Genomic DNA, 25,583 nt, shown 5'->3' on the forward strand with positions numbered 1-25,583 from the left:
TCCTGTTCCAAAGTCTCTATCTCTGTCTGGTATGTTTTGCCTCCCAGTGTGAATGAAACTCTCCCTATTACCAGAATCTCCTCCTCTCCTTTTTCTCCTGAAAGCAATCTGAGCCCCGACTTGTCTTTTTTTTTTCAGTGGCTGGATCGTTTCGCCGCCATGCCCGAATCCTTGCGTTCCCCCAGATGGAAAAAAAAAAATAAGCTCCCCGTTTGTTCCTGGCTTGTTGTGACACAGCTTCACTTCTGGGTTTGTATGGAGGGAGGGACAAGAGGTAGAGAACTGCTCCCCCCCTCCCCTCCATGCATGTCTACATACCCTCCCTCCTCTTCCTCTCACTGACCACTGAGCATTGTTCCTGCTGGGCCACTGCAAGCACTTTCCCCCAATCAGAATGGACTCCAGTGGTCAGAGGTCATATGTGGCCTTTTATGGACCAGAGAGGAGGAGGTGGTGGTGGTGGACGGGTAGGGAGGGAGGGAGGGGGGGGGGGGGGGGGGTGTCTCTATGGCCTCTCTGTCAAGGCATGTGTGTCCACTCCCACCATCTGCTCGCCACAAACACAGAGACAAAGGCATGCAGACACACACTGACCATGTCTCCTGCCATGTGTCTAATCTTAGACATCATAAATTACACAATACAGCTCTTGATTGAATTGTGTTGAGTTTACTTGTGTGTCAGCGGGGACATGTGCTGCGTGCATTATTTTAACCTGTCCCGTGTCACAGGAAATGAGCTCTGTCCATCTGTGACAACCTCGAAAAGCATTAGCAAAGGATAATGACTTAAGAGTATGTTGTTGTCTAGTGTTCGTCCCTGTATTAAAGGAGTAGTTTTCACATTTTGGGTATGTTTATTCACGTTCATGTAAGAACATTACCACTATGTGGCTGTTCAGTATGAAGCCGGTTAGCGTAGCTCGGCGTAAAGACTGGAAACGGGGGGAAGCACTGAAAACTTTTAAGATGTATCGTCGCTCTCGTTCATCACTGACAACAAATCCAATCGTCTGAAGGAGGAGGAGAGGTTTCCCCTGTCCTCTCTGCCCACTCCCGGGTACTTTCTCCTGACCTTTGACCCCTGAGGTTCAGACAGTCAAGTGTTTGTCTGAACCAACCATCTGCCTTCGCTAAAGCCTCGGCTCATAACAGCATCTACATTCCTTTGGCCGAAACCTGCGTCCGCTGGCTGAGAGCTTCTGCATTTATCGCTGTTTATTTTGATTCGGCCACAAGTACACAAAGGAAATGTTATTATGTAACATTTTAGGGCTGCGCTTTGTCGTCACTAGGAAATGAAAGTATACAGAGGCAGCAGCAGAGTTCGTCTTTGGGTTGATGCAAGGCAAAATGCTGTCGTGACTTTGCGATGTGTAAAGTATAGAATAGACATAAAGAATGCAGTCCGTCTGTTGACGTACACTGAAAGATTTTGTTGATTTACATTTCTGTCTTTGGTTAAAGAATTTTCTTTGATGAAATACTTTTAATACCCAATAGTTGAAGTCAGAACGACAATACCTTCAAGCCAAAGGCAGGCTGGTTTCTCAAATGACATGTGTGTCACCCATCAGCCACATTCCTGCATTTAAGTAATCCCTGTAAGGACTGACTTTGTGATTTTGCATATCAAAAGCCACGTAGTGGTCTAACTGGGATAAATTTGGTGTAAAAATGTTGATGGGACCTAATTTACATTGACATGTAGATCCTGAAATGCTTTTGAAACCATGCTTCTATGTAAACTCTTGTCAAATTTGAGCAGAAATTCAACTCAAAGCAACAACAATCAATATTTCTATGTTAACCATGGATGAAATGTGTAACGTGAAAGGAGTCGCTCATAGTGACAAACACGCAGATAATTATCACCAAACTCTGCAGTTCCCCTCAGCTCTGCAGAGCGTTTCTAGCAGCTCATTGTTTTGGTTTTGCAGTACTATAAATTTACTGTTTTGGTTCAGTCTTACTGCTCTCATCAACCTCTCTTCCAGCCGCAGTGATATTGAGTGAAAAGGTCAGACCAAACCACCGTTTTATCCACAGGAGGGAGGATTAGTAAAATGTTCAGCAATAAAGTGTAGGCTGCTTATTGAAATAAACAGCATCGCTCTCTTTCTCTCTTCGCCTCTGTGGTGCTGAAAGATGCACCGCATTCATATTTTTTACATCCATATCTTAATTTATTTAGTTTTAATCTAGATTTATGACGTTTTCACTGATGTGTAGACGTTTTTGACTTAAAATCCCCCAAACAGTACCTCCCTGGATCACTGTACTTCTGTAAATGTCTGTATGATAACCTCACAGCATGCACGTAACATACCAGGATCCCCGAACGCCCAGTGTGATTAGCCCGGTGATAACACAGTGGGAGCACAGCTGAAGGGCTCAGCACAGCTGGTTGAGTGCTCCGCTGTTGTTTTGGAGCTATCTGCTGCTGCCCACATTACAGTAGCCTCGGGTCAAACTGTGATCACAGTAATGACTAACATTAAGTACAAATAATTTAAATGGGGGAATCTGAATTGTTTTTCAGACAATCGTCTGCCTTTAACGTGGGAAACAGGAAACTCTCGTCCCCCCCTCCCCCCCCCCCCCAGACTGGGGGTGAGCTCCAGATATTCTGTGTCCTTTGTTAATTCTTCTGTTCATCCAGAGGAGAAAAATAATCTGGTGTGTTTTTTCTGTACACAAGGAATGATTTCATCAGCTCCTTCTCCATCCGGCCCGTTCAAAGGTGTTTACAATAAACAGGCGGATCTGCCCTTTAAGAGAATGAACTGATCCGTCTGCAATACAGAGCAAAATGTCATCATGAGTAGTTCTTTGGGTTTGTTATCAATAAATGGATGACAATATGCTACGGTCACAATATTTGATGTGAACTGATAATAAACAGATTTGATATTGAAATGTTTGCCGTTCAATTTTAAGATTAAAACAAGCTTGACTTGATTAACATCCTGAACATAAACAACCCTTAAATAAAGGGCTTGAGTTGAGTTTTAAAAAGAAACTGTGCGGTGCGATGAAATCACTTTTGTCTGTTTTGTCATCTGTTTCTGTTTTTGTCCTGATGCAAGACAAATTGCTCACGCAACATCACAATAAAATGAACACCTTAAAAACAGCTCTGTATACCATCTATAATTCAGCATTTAACATGTACAAATGGTCAAAATGCAAAGACTTATACAGTCATAAACTCCTCATCAATCGCTCTGTTCGGGTCTAACTCAGTCACTCTCTGCTGCATTTGAATTATACTGCAGAATTCTGCACGTTTGCTATGATATTATGAATCCAGTGTGTGATAGTAGTACATTATGTAGTATCCAGTTGACAAGCAATCAGCTAAATCTCTTCAAAATCAGCATTTTAACAGGATGCATTTACTTCCCTTTCATGAGTCAATGCCTCCATATGATCATTTATAAATGTTTAATAAAATAGTGGTTCTACCTTTAACAAATGTTGTGAATACTAATTCTAGTGATGCCAAAATATTGCTGAATACATGTATTTCGTCCCACCCACCTGGACGCCTTGCAGAGGGTCACATATTTAGAAATACTTTGTTCCTTTTTAGCCATTTGTTTTTGTTGGTTTTGGACTATTAAAGTAGAGAAACTTGCTATTTGATGTTGTTTTCTGCTTCATTATTTTGCCGAGGCCAGTTATGTTCAAGTCAGGATACAAAGATGGAAAACCTGATATGTTTATCCTCCAGATTTACCATCTTTTTCATACTTCACAACAGAATGAGTCTACAGAAACTGTTGAAATTATTTTTGTCCGAGATTTTGGTCGCGTTCCCACAGTAGCACCCTCCCTGTGCTAATTATTGTCACATCACATGTTGTCTTTTTTCCCTCTGCGGTAAAGCACAAAAGCACATGACACTCGGATCAGATATGAGACACAACCGCTGAAAGACGCTTGTGTTTTTTGACACCACAGTAAATTTCTTCTGCAGCTGTGTGGTACATATCTCCTCGGGCAGGATATCCCAGTAACAAAAGACCCTCCCCTCTCCTCCCGTCCCCTCCCAGAACAGGAAGTGAGTGGACATCCTGCCTGCAGTGGTCTCTTCCTCTGTTACCATCAACTATTATTAGAGTCCAGTATCAGCTGTCCCTTCATGGATATCCCAATCCATTTTATCAACTCATCCAACCACTTTTTACCTCAAACCTGAAAATAATAAACACGCCATCTGTCTGCCTCAAGCCAGACCCGACTTACCACAAACAGAGCCATGCCCACATATCCAGCCAACAAAGGACAGGCCAAAGGACAGACACACACAGGTGTGTGTGTGTGTGTGTGTGTGTGTGTGTGTGTGTGTGTGTGTGTGTGTGTGTGTGTGTATGTATATGGTAAATTATGCCAAGAGGACATTCCAGCCAGCCCTTGAACCCTGTCCGACAGCAATCAAGGAGTTTAAACTCTAATGGTCTCCCCAGTCACACACACACACACACATATACATCTACAGTATATGGTCACACACACTCTCTCTGGGAAGTGTACCTTGTGTCCAGCTGTGTTGGTCCCACTGCCCGCCAGTCCTGAGCGGGGACAACTCTGAGAAATGTTTCACTGGGAAGAGAAGGCAGACGCTGATAAGATTCCAAACTGCGGACACACCCACATCAAGACGCATCAAGTGTCCATTCTGACCTTATCTCTTACCGTAGGGCGTCGGAGGAGACACTGGGAAGGACGGAGTAGCCGGGACAATGTCAGGGCTGTCCGTCTGTCCCGGATAGTCCACAGTGTTGGTTTTGTAGAGATGTCCATGCTTTAAAAAAAGAACAAAAGGATAAAAGAAAGTAAGAAAAAAAACAAGGGGAAAAGTCAATAACATGTTTTTGTAAGTCATACAGGCGAAGAAGCCCACACACACACACACACACACACACATCAGCAGATATCAGTCTTGTGATCTGTGTGTGGCTACAGCCTCTGTTTTGATGTAAACAGTTTGGCCATTCATGCCACCCAGCCGTATCTTCAGTGAGTGCAAGAGCAGAAACATCAAAAAAAAGAAAAGAGGGAGGGAGGAAGGTAGAAAAGAAACATCTACAGAGATGCAGATAAAGTTACATAATCATAATCTATACAGACATTTGAACTGATTTTAAAGTGATAAATCTTTTTCTTTTATGTAATTCAATAACACGCGAATTCACAGTCTTTGAAAGTTTTGGGAGTTCAAGACAAGTCAAGACATTAAGACCAAATTGGCGTTGTATTCGATTCAAGACCGACGTTAAACAAGCTCGAGCACAAGTCTGAAACAATAAAAAAAGTAAATAAATCCACATAAATTCAAGCAGCAGTTTGAGATGCAATAACATCATAAATAAACATTACATTACATGCAACAACATCTAAAGTGAGGATTCTTAGGTGTCATAGTACATTGCACAAAAAACAATCATACAAGTTAATCATGTATGTAAACTAGCATGTGATATTCTACGTCTCTTTTTGGAACTGCAGCTGACGGATAGCAGAGCTCCAGACTGCTACAAGAGCCATCAACCCCCGTCGATGCATTTTTTATTTATTTTTTTTAAATCAAGACATAGCTCTATGTTTGGTCTCCACATACTCCTGCTAAATGCTCCCCTATGTTCACCAGCGAGTCTCTAACTGTGTCTCTCTGCTGTTTGCTGCTGAGCAGGTATAGTGTACATTTTAACAGCTTTTTTTCTCTCAAAACAGCTGTCTTGCTGAAAACAGTACATTTGTGTCAAAGTGTCTGCGAGGAACTGGGAAATTGGGATCACCTGAGATGGTGAGAAGGGGGGAGTGCAGACGGGTGAGCCTCTGAAGCTCTGAGCACCACCCTGCCTCCATCCTGGAGAATGGAGACCAGCGTAGTCCGTCACGTCACTGACCTGCATCTGCTGCTTCCAACCTGAGATAACGAGAGAGGGGAGGGCGGGCGTGGGAGGCAGATAAGGAGAGCCAGACAGTCAGACCGATTATAATCTGGAATATAATCAGCCAAAGAATCAAACACAGTCATGCATTCTTCTATGAAATGAAATGTCCACAAACAGTTTGGTCTAACAAAAACACAGCATTAAACAGCACTGACGCATTGTTGGGAAATGGCAATTAAAGGTGATGACAGTGGTTCATGTGTTAGCGTGTTTGTCTCTGACAAAAGCGTCTTAATGGCACTGGGCAGCTCCTGTCATCAGGTCAGACCCTGTGTGACCAAACAAGACTTCACCGTGACCAGATGGTGGAACATTATGGCGAGTCGTCGGAACAAAACATCTGTCGGACGATCGGTCCAGTTCTCTTTTCAGATGTGAGTGCATCATCAGGTTACTGGTTAGTTTTTAAAACACTTAAATATCGACATCTGTACCAGCTTTAAAAAATCCTGTATTGATCAGCTTTGATAAAGTATGATTGTAAACTAAACCTTTTGTTTAAGTTAAAGCACTCGAACGATACAGTTATCGTTACAAGGGGGTGCAAAATATTTGCTATCAGCCAGTTCAATTCAAAACCTGATCTGCCTTCAGAAACATCGTCTCTTCTAATGCTACTAACTCACAGGACCTTGGACCGGCTGCACAAGGTTACAGTGAGTGTTATACAAAGTTTAATGCCAGCTAGCTAACGTTGACTTGCACGACTTTTGGGTGTGTAGTCTTTCTACGTATTTTCACAGTCTTATACTTCAACAGCTTCACGACAAACTTTTCTTGAGATGCGAAATTATCTTTTTAATTGACAAGCGTAACGTGGGCTACCGGTGCAAGCAAGTACCGCTCTGGATCTTTGTCTCGGCTGTTGGTGAATATGGAAACTGAGAGGAAAGCTCTGCTTTCTGGGAGCGTGAATGGTGTTAAAACTCTCGTGGGACGGCGAAAGAGGTAAAAAGCCAAAAAGTGTCACGAGGATTATTTTCGGTTGCCTTGGTAGCTAGTTTACTTGTGCCATGAGTAGCGCAGTTAGAAGGTTGTCACGGTAGAAACACTGAAGAATTTGTAAAACACTCGACAGCTCTTGTACTCAGCTAGAACACAAGTTATATTACGAAAATTAGAAAATGTTACTGTAACGCAGTGGTTCTCAAACCTTTTCTGTCGCGCCCCACTTTGGAGGAAGAAAAATGTTCATGCCCCACCACCCCAACAAAATTGTAACAAAATGGTCTATGTTGAATTTTTATTGAAATAACATTTTGTGACTCCTCCGTCCGTGCTTTTTCAAATACTAGAATAAAGAAAATTGCAATCACTTTTAAGTAAACCAGATTGCTCCATCAGACAAAAACAAATAAAATGTGCAATCACTTTGTTAGAACAATGCAAATAAAGTTCAATCTGTGCAAAAAAGAACTACAATTTGGCAAAAAATAGCTTATTACAATTGGCTGATATGAGATGCTAAGTCATTATTTTGAGATAGTATCTCATTATAATGACTTACAGGATCTGTCATTTTTCCTCACAGTGACGGAAACGGGCTTCCATACATTTTGCCATGTATTTATTAATTACTTAAAAAAAATAATAAAAATAAAAAATAAAGATTCTGCATTTCCCCCTGCGCCCCACCTGTAATACCACCGCGTACCACTAGAGGGGCGCGCCCCACAGTTTGAGAACCACTGCTGTAACGCAACCGTGGAAGTTTATGGAAACACCAAATACACACCGTAACACAGAAGCTACAGTCTGACGAGTGTGTCATGATTGAGGTCGACCATATATAGGACCACGCTTAATTGTGCATATCAACTATAAACAGCAATGTGGAACATTGTGAGCTCCGCTTTCATTGTGAGCATCTCAAGCTCGCATACTAGTCCAACTGAAACTAATCCGGTTCCTCTTCTGCACCAGAGGGCCAGCTGAGGGTGTTTTTTTTTTGTTTTTTGTACAGTGTCGAGTATCACTTGATACCCGCTGTACTTGTGAGGAGGCTATTCACTTTTGAAGACTTCACCTCCAAAGATTAGAGACAGAGGAAGAAGGAGGGCACGATGCAGACACACTGGAGAGCGAAGTGTTGTGTCAAAACTTCAAAAGCATTCCTGATCACTTATAAACCCCTGCCTCAAAACATGGCTTTGAAAAACACACGTTTCAAACTGCTGCAGTAACTCAGCAGTGAAATATTGGTGGTACTGCTTCAATCATGCCCTCGGGAGATTCTCAAACTCGCCTACCCACGTACATACAAAAACACATGCTCCGTTTCCTGTGCTCAAATTCCATGATCGGGAGAAGAGCCACCAGACCTCTCATCGACCTGACGCTGTACAAAAAACAGGTCAGAGGTTAAATGTCAGCGGTAATGTAACCCCGCGAGGCACATGGCCGCGGGGTTGAAGATGCAGGAGCTGTCACGGATGCTCTGGACTGTCAGGAGCTCCCATAAGAACCACCGGGCCCACTCGGGCTTAGCTTTGATGCACCAGCTGCTCCGCATGCAAAGAGCTGGGAAGCGATGATATCACCCGCACACCTATGACCCACTGTTCTCAAACAGAAAATGAATCAAGGGTGGAGGCCGCGGCAGAAATGTGCCTCTTCTTCCTGGCTGCGTCCCAGTGGATATTAGAGGGAGTAAATCTGCCGTATGTGCCAGCGGGGGGACAAGAAACAGTGATGGAGAGCCAAAGATGGCAGACGTGCGTCATGAAAACGGGAATCATCACTGTGACATGCTCAGGTTCAAGATTTTAAAAGGTTTTGCAAGTAAGTCTTGACAAAGCTGTCCCAAATCAAGTCCCAAGTGCGAAACTTTTGAGTCGTAATCAAGTCATTATTTGTCTGCACAGCCAAACACACCTTTCCCCCTCTGTTCACACATTATTGGCTCCATGTCGAATTGATACTCGTTCAACCCTTATTTAAACTCGGAAATACATTGAGGTAGAGACCTCATTTACAATATAGCCTCGTAAAAAAAAGATTATCAAACAATCATAGGCACCAAGAAACTCAAAAAATAACTTAATAATGAACAAAGCTGTATATTTTAATGCAAATGAATCAAATCAACTAAAACAAGAACAGCTGGAAGTGAAAAGGATATTTGTTGTCAGGAAAATTAGTTAATCCGTTTTTTCATCTTTGGATTTGGGGAGGATATCAGGTCGTCTCCAAGTCAAACAGCTAAAGCAGTCATCGGTGAGAGTGAATTCATGAGTAGACTACTTCGAAGGAACAACTTTTCTATCCTCCAGCAATTCCAGATAGTAAATAAAAATGGAGGCAGTGGACACCTTTTGGCTTTCGCCTCATCAACAACTTCATAGCAGTGTAGTTGAAGTAAAAAGTCACAAAGTTCTGATATTTGTGAATTAATTGCAGTCTTCAAACTTCTTGTACATGAGCAACATTACAGCAATATTGTCTTCCATAAAAAACTTCCCTTCCTCATACTTTTGTTGATGACTTTTAAACTAAACAAATAGTGTATGATACAAGGGACAGTAAAAAAAAAACGTATTAAAAGACTAATTGTATTAAAAAAAGTGATAAAAACCATTCCCGGCCTCCTTTATATTTTTATTGGTGAGCTTTTTTGCACACAGTTATTACAACTGTTGCTCTGTAGCTGAATGAGCAATACAGCCAGACTGCAGGTTGAAAATAATAGAAATAAATCTGAATTACATCCGATTATATTGTAGCCTGTGTGGTGTGAGGTATTTGGCTATCATTAACCAATTACATGATGCCTGAATTGCATGAGCAGGTGTGTTGGAGACAATTCTGGAGAAAATGAAATAGGGTGCATTTATTTTAGGCAATATTGGTGTGTAATAGTAAATTGTATTCTGTAGGCTTCACAGCCGAGTCTGACAAAGTTGTTGAGGTCATTCTCGCTTCTTGATCCAGAGGCCTTGAGGCAGACAGACAGATTGCAGACCGATGGGCCTGAATCATTTTAAAATCAGCTCTTTTTTTGACGTCCACAAGTCTGTTAGGTTTCATGGTGCGTCACAAAAGGTGGAATAATTTTACCCTGATGTGCTGTGAAAGCAACAGGCATGCAGGTCTGAATGATAAATAGGCCAGTATGTTAAAATCCTGAACTACGACAGTTAAGAGTCCCGACGGCTCCCTGACTGCTGCTGTTGATAGAGAACACATGTTAAACATGTTTGCCTTATCCCAGATTCAAAATAGTTGACCTGCACTATTAAAACTTCCTTTTCTTTGTCAGGATTTTAACTATTGTGTTATAGTTTAATCAGAAGGTATGCAGTGGATTGATTCTGGATCTAGATCTGCTAAAGCTTTGAGCTCTCTCATGTTATGGGCTCATGACAGCTTCACTGAGGTGAGAGGTCAGATTGCTCCTTCTTCACACATACTTCACTTATGGAACCTTCTCTTCCACCACTGTACATTTCCATTCAAAATAAGACGGATTGAAGGGTAAACACATTTTACATTGCAGGAATATTCACTAACTGTTTAATCAAATGCTTCCACCCTTTCAGCAAACACTGTGCGCACTAACAAACACACCTTCTGTTCTTCAACAAACCCAGATGTAGATTTCCACAATCGGGCAGCGCTTCAGTATTTCGGTCTGGGTTATGAATGTTTCTCTGTAAGTGCAGGCTGTACTGAGCTCCACAATATAACACGTCCAACTTACAAGCTTCATCTGCCAGCCAGCTTGTTGGCACACATGTATTTTCTTTAGCGTGGCATTTCAGCCAGTCACAGTATTACAGTGGACTGTTTTATGTCTCTGTACAAGTAGAGCTGTGTAAAAGTACTGTTATATTGAACCAAGGTAAAGGGTCAGTTTACCCAAAATACGTATATTTTTAGTTATAGCTGTATTTAGCAATACAGAAAATGTTGGCTATAAGTGCTGAGGTTTGATCAGCCTCGTAAACATCCACTGCACGCTGTCCGCTCTTCAACACAGCAGGGCTTTGAGCGAAATGCTAATCTAGCAATGTTAATGTGCTGAGGCTTAGCAGGTATACAAGGTACACAAAGTGCAGCTCAGGCGGATGGGAATGACAGTCGTTCTGCAGGTATTTGGTCATGAAGCAAAAGATTGGATCACGTGTGTACCAGATTTCATGACAGATTTTATGACAAACCACCCAAAACTTTCACTCAAAACCAAAACGTCAACGTGCTGGTGGCGCTAGAGAAAAAGTCAGGGGATCACCAAAGTCAGTAGGACTCATCATCTGGGAACCATAACTGTCTGTACAAAATTTCATGGTAATACATCCAATAGTTGTTGGAGATTTCAGCCTGGTGGACTAACCGATCAACAGCGCCAACCCTAGAGCCATTCTGCTAGGCAAGATAAGGATTCGGCATCGTTTGAAACTAGTATTTTTATTCTGTGGTGTGATGCTTCAATCATTATCACTGTCTTACCTGACAGATGGGTATTTCCCGTGTGGCTGAGGCCATTGGAGTGGAGGGAGGCGGAGCGGGACAGGGGGGCACAGCTGGTGGGAACGGGAATAAAGGTGGGGTCCAGATCCAGAATCAGCAGGTTCAGCTGCTCTATGGACTCGTCAATATCTGTGGTTAACGACGACAAATCCTCATCTTGGCAAGATGAAGCGAGTGCGGTACTAACAGACTGTATGTCGTGTGTAACATCTGTGTGTTGTGTGACGTTGTGCCCGCCATCCTCGTTCGCCGGCCCCCTCTGCACCGCTTCCCTGCTGCTGAGTCCTCGAGGTGGGGTGTTAGGAGCCACCAGAGGCGGCGGCCTCTGTTTTCTCAGCCGGCTCAACCTCTCTTCCCCATCAACTTGAAGGGAGGCATCAGTGACGACGTCAACCATCTGCTGCTGCCGAACCCAGGAGTGCGTGGAGTACTCGGCGTGGGCTGATCTCTGAGTTTCAGGCAGGTTCTCAGAGGAGACGGAGCAGATGCTGCTTGAGCTCGGCATGTCTGAAGCGGGAGGTGCTACGCCATCTACGTCCTCCTCATCATCTAATATGTCAGTTTCCCTCTCGCTGGACGAGGCCTCTCCATTGATAGCGCGTCCCAGTTCAGGGTCGTCTCCAGTCATCTCCCCCTCCCATCCGCTGAACGCAGCAAGCTCAGTCATGACCTCCAGAAGAGGCTGAGCAATCTCAAAGTCAAACCCGGAGAGCAGCTTCCCTGCCTGGGTACACTTGTCCCGTGCAGCCCCCCTGCTCCCTCCGGCTCCGGTCCACCCCTGAGACACAACAGACAGGCCTGAGTCACTGCTGGCAGACGGAGCTCGGTCACTGCAGCTGGGGCTGCTGGTGGTCAGGCGGAACGACGCTCCTTCCTCACTACTCTTCTTCCTCACTCTGGCAAACAAACTGCCATTTCCAGGGTCCAGGACGTGAGGTGGAGCTGTGAAGACAAAATTACAGCGGTCAGCAGAAGGTTTGTTGACGGAAGAGTGAACAGATGAGAAGGTGACCTATAGAAGCAAGCGTGTCGGTTTGGTGTCAGATGTGAGGAGGACGTGATGAAATCAGGGAGTCTTCAACTGCAAAAAATAAAAAATAAAAACTGCTATTTCATATTTAATGATGTAGGATGCAGCAGTTCCGCCAATTAGTGGTTTATGTATGTGCATGTATGTAGCCTTAAAGGCAAAATGTTTACAAATCACAAAGCGTATTGCTGTGACATCACTGTAAAAACTGAAGGTGAGCTCCAGTAAAGGAGCATATCAACATTTTTTAACTCCTATCTTCTCTAATCTGTGAACAGAGCTGCACGGAGAACACTGATTGGGGAGATTTTAGTGAGTTGATCAAAGCTAAATGTCAAATCTTGACGAACTAACTCATTTTTAACTTCAGCACAAATAACACCTTTGTATTGAAGATACTCTTACTACATATATCCCTGCACTACTATATGTGATTCACCATGACACACACACACACACACACAAACACACCACCTGTTAGACCACAGACATCACTTCAGACACACTCCATGTAGATAACACAGAGGCCCTTTGTGTAGGCTGACGGATGCATGCGTGTTTAGTTGTCTGTGTGTGTGTCATGCAAAGGACGCGTCCATCATAGACGTGTACCTGAGGTCAGATAGAGCTGATTGCGCACACACACACACACACATATATGTATTGTAACTGTCTTTTGCAACAAGAGAGTGTATTTCTAAGTCTTACAGCAAGTTGGAAACCTACTAGACCTGGGACAATCAATCGATTAATCAGTTGTTCAATCAAAAGATATGAATCAAATGAACCAATTATTTGATACATCGTTTAAGTAGTTTTTTCATGCAAAAATGCCCAGCATTCCCTTGTACTTGCTTCACAATTATAAAGATTTGCTGTTATTTTGTTGTCAAATATGATAGTAAACTGAATACATTTTGGTTTTAGACTTTTCTTTCATGAAAACTATAGGAAGTTGCACCTCTAAATGTACTAGACAGTGCGTATTAGAACTAAACAAGCAAGTCCTTTCCTGATAAAGGTCGTTACATTCAAATGAGATAAAAGTGCCTCGTACAGTGACCGTAACAATACATACAGAGCATACCAGAGCTGTATGAGCAGCTCTTAAGTCCAGAGAGGCAATAAAACTCAAATACCAGACATGCATGGTAAAACCTCATAGCTGGTCTGTTAGGTCTCTCACACACTAGTACGTTCACACAAACACTGGTAAACACTTTGTGTAAATGTCCCCAACACTGTAAGAACTTTTGTAGAAAATACCAAACTAGCGTGAAAAAGCAGCTCACTTACTCACCAGCAGTCCGTCAGTAAACATTCACTGTTCCCACTGTGGACTAGAAACAGGATGGAAATGCTCTCTGAAGCCTCCCTTCGGAGTCAGAGAAAGAGGAAAAGAGAAACAGATGACAAGCTGAAAGAGGGGGCAAGGACGAGGACAGAATGAAAAGGATGAGGAGACAAACGGAAAGAGGAAAAAGGGAGGCTGAAAAAGATTCAGACCAGCTTAGTTGAAGTTTGCTCCTCTGCTGTCGTCCTCTCAGGCTGCCACAGGAAGACAAGAAAGAACATTCTTTCTCTTAAGGTGCTAACAGCCCCCCAGTGTCCCCCCCCCCCTCTCTTTCCCCTCTCTCGTGTCACTACTTCCTCGGCTGCTCAGTCCCTGCACTACCAATCCCCGCCTTCACCGTCACTACAGAATTACCCTTGCTTTGCCTCATCCCTCCTCCTCTTTCCCCGCTGCATCCTGTCCCGGCTGACACAGGTAGGTAATGCTGTGCAGAGGGTGTGCGCTCATGCATTTTCATGTCGAAGGGGGAAAGCAATAGAAGGAAATCAAAGGGTGGATCATTCACCAGGCTGCATGGAAGCACATATATCTGCACACCGGTGGAGGAGTGTGTGCAACACACACACACACACACACACACACACACACACACACACACACACACACACACACACACACACACACACACACACACACACACACACACAATGCACTTTCAAGAAGGGAAACACAAAGCACAAGGACCTTGAGCTGGCCAAATATGGAGAGGGGAATATAAACATGGGGGCGGGCTCTGGAGAGACTTGTGTGCAGAAGGGGGAAGGGGACAGATTGGACAAATTGCAACCTGCAACTTGAACCTGAAAGCAACACGCTTCAGCTGGAAAAATGAAGACTATGATAAACGGGAAGAGAAGCAAAGGAGAGTAAAAGAAGATGGGGGAGATGGAGAGATAGGGGCAGTGGAGGGGAGGGGTGTGAGTGGGCTGAGAGGGTAAAGTAGAACCACCTGGGGTTGAAAACAACATTCTTGCGACTGGCTGCGTTGCTAACTTGCTGGCACCCTGATTATGCTCATGTTGCATGCGTGTGTGCTGACGGTTGAAGGTAATGGTCATGTGTGTGTTTGCGTTCATGTGAGCATGTGTGTAAATGTGTGTTTACATGCCACTTTTGTGAATTTCTCCCCCAGTGATCGGTCCATCTAAATTACATGCCTTGGCAGAGCAGATTTAGCAGCGGCATAAAACAGCTCGAACTAAAACCTCAACCGCCGCTTTAAGTGATTTTTTCAGCTGCCTGGATGTGTGTTTTTGTGCTGGTGTTTTTCTGTGTGTGCGAACGGTTATTCCACCTAAATGGAAGCTCTTTGACAAACAGCCACCTCCAAATACAAGGGTGTGGTCTGGCTGAGTCTACATGATTGTCATGTACGCCCATTCCCAGGAACAGTCATCATGACCACAACAGTTGTAAACTGTCACTCTGATGACCAGACAATTACCCACAGCACTGACCACAGCCAAGACCAGAGTCTAAACAGACCATCTCCCAGACTGGATCTGCACCCGCAGAGGAATACGACTTCTGGAGAGCAGCCGGAGATATTTTGGCAACTTTGGGGAGGAAAAACTCCACAACAAGCTGGGGGAAAAAAAACACTTAACTTTGACAAATCATCTCTCAAAGTTGTTAAGATTAACATGTTAGCAAACAGCTGCCAACTTCTACATCCACCTGGTGGTGTTTGTGTCAACCTGATGAATTTATGTCCATTATTCAATCTTCTTTTAGCTCCATTTTGGTCCCCACCTAACCTGACCGCCAGATGGATTGCTACACTGAACCATCTCCGAAGCTGTCATTGGAGACTGTTTGGAAAAGGGCATTCACTTTCAAAAGCAATACTTGGCAGGTGACTGGATGAACCATCTGTCAATCAAACGCTGGCTGAAGTGAGTAGGGAGAGGAGCAAAAACATCTTTTCCATCGAGAAAAGCCTCCAGCGCTGTTCTTTGCTCTTCTTTCAGTGAAGGGGTTGTGCCCTTCTAGTTATGAATGTGTTTTTTTGTTGTTGTTGTTTTTCTGTGGAGCGGATACGAATCACGGGGTGGAAACTAATTATTTTTTCACTTTTATTAACGGTGCAAGATAGGGCGTGGCCTTTGCGGAAGCCTGCGCTCTCAGAGAGCTGATCTAGTTCTCTCTCGTTCAGCTTTGAGACCAACTGATCTTACATTACATGCAGACCTTTGATCCATTGTATAAAAACAGATTAGTAGGAGGATCATTAAAGAACTATGCCTGTGATTTTGCATGTTTTACACCATTTACTGGAAATCATGTGTAGTTAAAGCGGTGTTTGTCAGTCCGGCTCACAGCTTTACTGTTTCAGTTGACTCTCACCGCTCTCACAGCTTCCTTTCTGGCAGCGTCAACCGAGGAGAGCGTTTATTAGTTAAAGAACCAGACAAGTCTGTCAGGAATTGATGGAGGCCAAATCATTACTTGTGAAGGAGGTAAAACGTCTAAAAGTCAAAACTAAGCAGCCCTGGATTGGCATTCTAGTTTTCCTAAGAATGCCACCATGGGAACAGAATAAAGGTCACCATCATGTCAGAGCAGAGCAGACACTTTCATTTATCTCCCATCATGTGCTGTGTTTTCAAAAGCAGTGCTTTGCTGTTGAATCCTGTCTACTAATTAAACCGGAGACTCAACGGGAATCGAGAACAACAGGAAGAGAAAGTGAAAGAAAAGGAATAAAATCGTTATCTAATGAAAAACATTAGAATGCAGCTCACCTGTCTCAAGAGAAGACGTGTCTTGGTATGAATCTCGTCTAACCAAAGGGTCTAAGGTGTCATAGTCCACCGTCACACAGCGTCCGTTGCCCCACAGCTCTCTGCCTGCACATGGAAATGACAAACAGACCAGCAGACAAAGAGGGAGTCCTGGTCAGGAGTCAGTTAAACAGCAACGGCACACACCAGATCTCATTTGAACTTTGATTTTTGTCTTGGATGTGCGTGTGCGTGTGTGTGTGTCCTGGTTTTGCCCGCCTCTGTGTTTTAGCATGTACAGTATCTCCAGTCAGAATTCCTGTCAGATGTGTGTGTGTGATAACTCCTCGTATTGCTTCCTGTTGAGAGGCAAGGAGTGTGATTGTGAGCGCTGAGTGCCAGTTTGGCCGTCATGCCCTCCTCCCGATGTCCAACACTGCCCCCACCTGGGTGACTGTTTGTTAAACTTGATGGTTGTGTTATTCATTCACAGCCCAAATAATGTGTCTGTGTGGATGAGGGTTTTTTGTGCACGTGTGAGTGTGTTCTGGGTGTCCATGTGTCAGTTTGAGCAGTGGTTCCCAACGACGGGGTCAGACAAGATGACAGGCGAATAAACAAAACCTCCTAAATTACTGGATAACTTTACTTTTTCAGGTCTGTCGGCCCACGGTTTCTGACCCCCATTAAAATATTAGAACTATTTCCATGACATTTGGTTCACACATTCATTGTCCCCAGAGGATCAATCATAATGGCTTCCCTGACTCTTCCCATAGCGCCACAATGAGATCAAAATTGTTATCCAATGCTTTGATTGATGACCAAATACCTGCAAAACCAATGACATTCCCCATCAGCCTCAGCTGTCTTTCGGGTACTATGCTAATTATTAAATGTTAACAAACAAACACGCTAAGCTAAGATAGTACATGTGGTGTACACCTGCTAAACAGTGCCTTATAGCGGTCAACTTTTTATCGTGTTTCTTTTGAACAACAATAAAAGTATGAAAGCTTGGACCAATATATAGTAGATACTGGATTAATAAAGCTTGGCAAAACCTCTGAAAAAGCCCTGAAACACATTTCACCTACATATTTTTTTTCGGTTCTGTTATCCAGTTCACTGTGGCCGTGTTTGCTGGTGCCTTTAGTTTACTACAAGCTTCAGAAGAAGTGTACCTGTAATCTTTTCAGGGCTGTCGGAAAGCAACAGCTCCACTTTTCCATCTTCTGGGAACCGGGCATCTGGAATAATAACAAAATCAGACAGCTGGACAGTAAACTTTCCACACTGGACATATTTCCATGTGTATTTCACAGCTGCACACCAACACAGCTGATACAGGGTCCAAGGTTAGTTCTGATAGGTGTTTTATTTACATTGGAAGAAGACTGAAGGAGTTATTAGTTACTGATTGAGATTGATATTGCTGCAGAGTGTGATAGTGGCTGAAACAACAGTGTGCAGCTTATAAATACCTTCACTGGCACAGTCCAGGTCGGCCTTACAGAAAGTGAGGGTGTGTCCGAGTACGAGGCCCGTATGAAACTGGAGACGGAAGACGACCTGACGGCTGGCTGACTGGCTGTTTTTATCATAACAAACCACCTAAAATCAGACAGAAGATGACACACGTCTTGTATGTGCTGCTCTAATCAGATTCACTGAGAATAATGGCTTTCTGTTGTCATTAACGCTAAATAAGAGGCCAGTAAATAACCACTTCCTGTCAATTTAGGTTTATGAATGGGAACTATGTTATATTTTATTCATTTTGAATTAGTTAGTATTTATGTCTTTAATATTTGTGATTTATTTTGTCATATTTTTTAAATACATTTTAAACATATAAGACTTTGCAATTTTACAGGTCCGACATTTCGGAATACATCATTTCTAAGAATTTTCCTGGAAAGAATTGTGCAATTTGATGCAAATTATAGAAAGAAAGAGACAGCTCTTTGGTACACTTCTAATTAATTAATTCTAATTAATTTCTACCGTAAACTAGAGGGTCTTTTAACCAGTGTCAGCTGAACATTAAAAAATGTGAAATTTGTCAATAGGCAAGCTTTTCTTTTAAATATATATTAATTTTCCTTAATACATACATCAGAAATACAATCTATACATTCGCAACAAGGCAAGTAAAATAGGGTTTCTACAAGGTTAGCTTCTAATGGTTCCTCATAATAAACATTTTACAATTTGTTCCTGATACTGCAGTAGAAAACAATACCTTTATATATAAACCTAAAGGATCAAAAGAAAACATTGCCACTCACCATGATGTCCCCTTTGAGCAGCTGAGCTGGCTGGAGCACAAAGTAGAGGCGGTCTGTCTGGGCTGCATTAACATGGCTGAGATTGATACAAACACACATTACACACTATATTCTATTCTGAATAACATCCTGCCATGTTAGGAGATTACAATGTGATCCGATGTGCTTTCTTACTAGACTGCTGATGTGCAAACAGCTTGTAGACTCTGGTAGACTCTCAGGAAGAGACTACATGCTGGGAAAAGGAAGACTTTCATCACAAAAGATGGCGTTCACTTGAGAAAGAAAATGTTCAGCATTGTTCAAGAAGCATGTCATTAAAGCAGAGCTGTTTGAGACTTTGACTTGATTTAGACGACTTTTGGACGTTACAGGTTTTACCTTTTAAGTTTTCCTTTTTCTTCCTCAATAAGATGAAAATAAGAATACAGTGTATGCCCTGTAGGGGGCTTGTACAACGGCCAGCTACTGCTATTTGCTTCCTCTTATTCAGATTAGACATCTGCTTACCTCCATCTGGCCGTATTTTGGGAAGACCGTGCAGAACAACACACAGGAGGAAAGACGGCGAGGGACACATCCTCAGTCCGCCCTTCAACATGCTTCCCAGCATCCACACATACCTGGAGAGCACAGAGAAACACATTCATGCTGTTGTGACTGGATAAAAGTGTGGTTGTGATGTTCATTGAGACCTTCTCCTTGTTTCAGTCCCTAATTGTAGCTTTATTATAGTAACTATTTCACAAGAGGATAAATCAGGTGATTAGTGACCCTGCACCCTGAGGTCAACAGTCACATCAGATTCCTCGGCCTACACCGAAGATCAGAGGCTGAGGCCTGAACCAGAGCTCACCTTTGACCTGCAGTGGTCCTGCTCAACAGACCCTGTTCTTACCGTTTTTGCGAGGGGGTCATCAGAGCCGACAGTTTGTCATTGTAGAACCTCCTCATGGCAAAGTGGTCGAGAGAAAGTTCTGCACTGAGAGAGAGGCATATATTCAGATGGTGATGCATTTTACACTCCTCAGTTCACCTAAGCGTACCTGAAGTCGTATCTAACCGATGCAGATAGTTTGATTTTTATGTGCCGAGGTTTTGAGATGTCTATCTCTGAGATGCCTGCCTCTGGTGGGCCACTCAGCAGAAACTCATGCTGTGCAGCCAAACCCACAGAGATGAAGATCATGTGGTGTGATCGAAAGCTCTAGAACATACTAAATAGACCCTGTGGTGATATTGTTTTCTTAACCACAGAATTATCTCGATTCGTAGCACCAAATATGTTAGCTTAAATTTGGGGGAAATCTGTTTTGCATTGCATTTTCTTCTTCCTTGACAAATGAATATATATTACCCACAATGCAACTCAACGTCTGACAGCTCAGTCAAAGATGTGTGTGTGTTATGCCAGCAGCAGCTACTGTAGCCTTGAGCCACTACCCTCAGCGGGCTACAAGTTCTTTTAGACTTCACACTCAGATTTTGTTTTAATTTTCAAACCTGTCAGCCCCGACCGACAATCAGACTTCACTCAGTTTTATACAACTTTGCATACCTGCACTCGCTCACACAAGCACATAGAGGGACAATGGTCACAATCAGATATTTCTCATCAATGAGTCAGCCATGAACAGTGCAGAAACCAACCTCATCATCCTCTTTATTCTGCATTTTCAGTGGATATTGATTTGCGTCGAACTAACCTATCCCATCATCCCACACTTAGACATGCAAAAGAGGATGTTAATAACTTTCTATAACTCACATTTAAACCATAAAATATAAAACATGCAGCCACATAAACCACAAAGGCTGTAATGTTTGCTCCAAAAATGCTTTCCACCGAAATGTAAAAAATGTTGTGTCTTCTAGGCCCAGACTCTGTCATGCAGGTAAATTAAGAGTCAATAAATTCGCTAGTGTCCAGCGGCAACAGGATCCCTGCCCGGAAATCAAATAACAGTCTAGTTCAAAGTCTCCTCAATCAGCCGTCCTGTTCCTGCCCTTTGGCTGTTGGAGACATACAGTGAATCAGCCTCTGGTCACTCTATTGTTCTGTCAGCACTCTTTGATCTGCAAATACAGTATGTCCAACAATAAACAGTCGCTTTAACATTCATCCTTTGGGAACCCCAAATATCTGTGCCAAATTTAATTGCAATATTGATGTTGACGGATCTAGTAGCAGACTAGTCAGCATTCCCATCATTTACATATTGCAAATGGTTACGTCATCATCTCCGGTGAGACACACACACACACACACCATTTAAATGGATTCACATGGCATCAGTGTTACCTGGCTGACATGTTGCTGAAGTGGATGTAAGAAGCCACCAGAACTCCGAGCCGGCCTTTACATCCCTGTGGAGTCCAACCGCAGAATCAGGATAAATGAACTTAACATTTTCACCGATAGATTGATTTTAAAAGAGGTGTCAGTGTGCGCAGAGGAAACCAGTGATGTTTTACCCTGCAGTGTAACACCAGGACGTGCTTCGGATGTGTTTGCAGCCAGTTCTTCATTGCCGTGCACACACTAAAGATGTGATCCAGGTCAGGGGCCAGGAGATCCACCCAACCTGTGTCCAAAACCTGACAGACAAACCACACACACTGTAACACGCATATACACTTCAACATATTACCTCTCAAATAGGTAGTCAGGAGTGTCATCATTACCTTGTGGTTCATTTGGGTGAGAGTTTTGTTTTTCTGTGAGAGGTTGATGAGCTGAAGAAGGAAGAACAAATTCAGAAATTGCAAATCAAGACATATTTGTGATTGGGTGATTCTTCTGCGTTGTGGTATTGCTACTTTTACTCAAGATCTGAGTGTTTCTTCCAGCTCTTTGTGTGTGTTCCAGCTCACCATGTAGTGGTGTCCATGCTTGGACTGCAGCATGACGATAATCTCCTGCAGGTTCTGCAGGTAGATCTTCTCTGGACATCCAGGAGGGCAGAATATGGTGATGATGCGTTCGGTGATGTAAGTCAGATCAATTCGCTGCTGTTCCTCCATGACTGATCTCGGTCATATGGGCAGCCTACGGGAAGCGACGTGCAGGGTGTGTAAGAATGAAAGTCATAGGGGAAGTGAGAATTTTCTCTGCAGGTCAGCAGATGTTAAATATCTTTGGCCCACACAGATACTGTATGCGAGTTCAAACCCGATCAGCCTTAGTAATCCTAAAAATCCTTTTAAGGGATGGGATGCGAAAACAAAGTGGGGTCAAGGCCAAAAGAACAAGGAAGTGAACAAAAGGCTGATTCACTGGGAACCTTCTTTATGGCTTGTGACCAGATCAGAGGTAACGATGAGTCACAGAAGAAACACCAGATCTTATTACTCATCACCATTAACTAAAACACAGACTCTGATAAGGACACAACACCATGACCGTAGAATGATAACAATGTGAGTAATTCACATGACTTTGATGTTTCCTGAAGGTTTATTTTTAGTATTATGCATTGACGGTCCTATAATTCGAAAAAAGGGAGAGGCTCTATCTCCAAAGTTATTCTCTAAATCACTTCTATGAAGTTCCAACTACGAACTAAGTTCTGCTTCTGTACTCATGATAAGGTCATTATCTGTGATTAGGTTAAAGGAGCTGGAAAGATTTCTAAGACCTAAAAATTGATCATTTTATCAACGACAGCATTGATACAAATTGAGAGTCATTCTTGCGAAACTTGTTTCAACGTGAGGAAAAGCAGAATTTGACATACAGCTAGCAAATTAGTGTTATTGTTAGTAACTCAAAGTGACTGTGTTAACACAAATTAAGGCCCAAATCTTGAAAGAATAGTTTGACATTTTGGGAAATTTGTCTGGGAACACCTTAGTCTTATCGAATAATCCCTGCAATCTACCTGTTCTTTAAAACCCCATATGAAAATGTGGCCTGACATTGACATCACATACTTAAGAGTACCTTTAGGTCACTGTTATTTTGACCATATTACTCCAAAGTCCTAAAGAAGGTGATATCCTGCCGTATTCTTCTGTGATCCATGGAGTGCATAGTTCTGGGCTTTGTCTTAGGATATGGACCAGCACAATTACACGCATGTCAGTGCATGTCAATGGGTGTGAGATCAGCAGACGAGCTGTGGTTAACCTTGCCTTCACCCTGACCATGTGACCACAGCACTGTAAACAATGATACAACCGTTTTCACCAGAGCAACGGTACAAGAATAACCTACTGGGAACCACTGCAGCATGAATGATCAGGTTCAATCCTGTCACCTCGTTTTCTGTTCCGCTCCACTGTTATTCTTTAATGTGAGCAGATTCATTATGTTAGTACAAATAGTGTCATTTGTACTATGGTCAGGGTGGTCAAATGTCTAAAACTTAACATGACATCATCAGAACAGGATCATGAGGTCTGACTGAAGCGAATTATTGATCCCAATTCCAAAGAAGAGGTTTTTTTTTACAATATACAATTAAGTTGAATTAAATTGTTTTTCTTTCATTTAACTGAGCAGGTAACCAACATTCTCAGAAGGAGGCATACAGCAGATGTGTACATATTGGAGAACAAATACGCATCACTGGGGTAGTAGCTTGTAGAAGTACTAACCCTCTATTTCATATCCCCAATTTGTACCTTTAAAGTTACAAATGCAGTAGCGTACCCCATGTCACCAAAGCGTACAAACAATGGTCTACTCTTTGGGAAATATGCAGTGAATCACTGTGCTATTTTTCTCTTTCATGTTCCCCTATTTCTTTTGGTTTTGGAAGAAAAAGAAAGTGACTTAAAAAAGACCAATTACAAGTGCAATGACAAAGACCTGATCCAATACAAACATGATACAAACACGACACAAACATGTACTCCTCACTCTGTTTTTGAGAGTGTATGACGTGTCCTGGCTGAAACGGTTGACAGGGTTGGGCAAACAATCTTAATGACTGACTACTCTCCAATTATGTATTTCTGCTCTGTTTTCTCAACATTTTTAAACGTGCTGCAATCTAAATTTGTCAGCTCTGCCTGAGGAACCAAAAACAAACTGAAGTGAATGACTCAACCACACATATACACACACACACGTTGCTATAGGGAGAACTACTCAGCAATGTCCTTGAGTTTGAATTCTAATTATAGTCTCTATTTCCCATTTTAAAGGAAGGCATTCTGAAATGGATTAGCCGTCTTTGTTTCTTTCTTTTTTGACAGTATAACAAACATCCTCTGCCTTCACAAATGCAGCAGGAATAGAGCCATCCGAGTGTCTGTAGTTCAACCGACAGATTCTTAGAAATAGAAAGTGTTTGTGCAAAACACCAGAACTGAAAGCTGACAGCAACACCTCACTGTGACCAGCTATTGTATCACTAGTTTCTTCTCCATTTAGATCCTCTCCGTCTCTGCTTTTCCCCCTTCCCTAAAGGCTTTTTATTAGAGCAGTAAACTAATCTCCCTTTCGTTCCTTTGATCCCCACAGACACTTTTTAGTTATTTGTTAATTCATACATTGACTTAAATCCGCCAACGGGATGATGTCATTTAATTTTATTCTACTTGTTTCAAGGATATCTCAATCAATTAGAAGTCCATCTAATTAGTATCAAATCCATGTCACTTGATTCAAGGCAAGTTCATTTGCATTAGTAATAAATGGGATTATCACATCCCCACCGGCAGGGTTTTTCACTTGACCTTAGAAAAGTAGGCTTTTAAGACTTACTGCGAGATTAAATGGCCTCTTAAAATGGACCGAATCCCAGTGGAAACATGTCTCCTGGGGCTCAGTGTCTTAATGTGTCAGTAGGCTAATCTCCCCCTCTTACTGCATCGGCAGGGAGGCACTTTTTATTATTAATCCCCCCGAGATTTACCATCCATCACATGTCCCCTTTGTTTACTGAAAGTGGTGGTCTAGAATCAGATTTGGACTAAATAAACATTATAGACAACAGGAAGGGGTCTTACCTTTACTGATGTTGCAATAAACAAGAAAATCACAGCAAATATGTCGCCTGGTGAGTGAAAGTCTGACTGGTATAGAAAACAAGGTGGAGACTTGACAGGGGGAGGGAGGAAGAGAAAGAGAGCAAGGGAGAGAGAGCAGGCTGAACTATAAAGCCACAGTGCAGCTTGCACTTTGCCCTCTGTTGGACTGCAATGTGACAGCATTGGTGTGCATGAGAAAATCGACAAAGACTAAGGCGGTTACAACACACTGATACGTCTCTCTTAAAAACAATGAGCATATATGGCTGAATAAACAGAGAGATCTCTACTTTATCTGTGCTCCATGGAAGCATAGAAACACAAAGATTTTATGAACTACCCCTGATCCATTAAGGGAGAGAAACTACTTTGAATCATACCAAGGATTTGTTGTATCAGTGTGCTAACTAGCAGTGCAATGTAAACAAAGCACATTTACTCATCTAGGATACTCAAGTACAAATTTGAGAAAATAGCACTTGATTATTTCCATTATCTGCTACTTTATACTTTTACTTCTACTTCATGAGAAATGTACTTTTTACGTCGATTAAGATTTTGTGCCAACAAAAAATAATATATGAGGTTTGTTTGGGATTCAACTCCAAAATAAAATTGTTTGAAATAGCTTCGCCATGACCCACTACAGTGCAATTTACACTGTTAAGTAAAGGATCTGAATACTTCTTCCACCACTGACTTGTAACGAGTAAAATAATAAGCTGTTTCTAAATAATTACTGGTCGCCATCGTGATACGGCCTTTTTCCCACTAG

At 42.5% G+C, this 25,583-nt stretch overlaps 1 protein-coding gene across 1 annotated transcript in view; it reads right to left on the reverse strand.

The window, feature by feature from the left end:
* Nucleotides 1-25,275, reverse strand: part of LOC142946883 (tensin-3-like) — a 42,025-nt gene extending 16,750 nt beyond the window's left edge. Inside the window, exons 1-16 of the mRNA XM_076088503.1 lie at nt 24,788-25,275; nt 21,704-21,878; nt 21,515-21,565; nt 21,305-21,427; nt 21,132-21,196; nt 19,728-19,811; nt 19,340-19,452; nt 19,004-19,064; nt 18,830-18,905; nt 18,023-18,152; nt 17,723-17,788; nt 16,560-16,664; nt 11,411-12,373; nt 5,804-5,934; nt 4,701-4,809; nt 4,539-4,607 (exon numbers count right to left, since the gene is read on the reverse strand). Coding sequence (XP_075944618.1) covers nt 4,539-4,607; nt 4,701-4,809; nt 5,804-5,934; nt 11,411-12,373; nt 16,560-16,664; nt 17,723-17,788; nt 18,023-18,152; nt 18,830-18,905; nt 19,004-19,064; nt 19,340-19,452; nt 19,728-19,811; nt 21,132-21,196; nt 21,305-21,427; nt 21,515-21,565; nt 21,704-21,853 — 2,296 coding nt within the window. The 5' untranslated portion in view covers nt 21,854-21,878; nt 24,788-25,275. The remainder of the gene's footprint in view (nt 1-4,538; nt 4,608-4,700; nt 4,810-5,803; nt 5,935-11,410; nt 12,374-16,559; nt 16,665-17,722; nt 17,789-18,022; nt 18,153-18,829; nt 18,906-19,003; nt 19,065-19,339; nt 19,453-19,727; nt 19,812-21,131; nt 21,197-21,304; nt 21,428-21,514; nt 21,566-21,703; nt 21,879-24,787) is intronic.
* Between the last annotated feature and the right edge of the window lie 308 nt (nt 25,276-25,583).

This window comes from Anarhichas minor, unplaced genomic scaffold (assembly GCF_050575085.1).
Source record: "Anarhichas minor isolate MPS153535 unplaced genomic scaffold, ASM5057508v1 ptg000010l, whole genome shotgun sequence".
In the NCBI taxonomy this organism is placed as follows: Eukaryota; Metazoa; Chordata; class Actinopteri; order Perciformes; family Anarhichadidae; genus Anarhichas; species Anarhichas minor.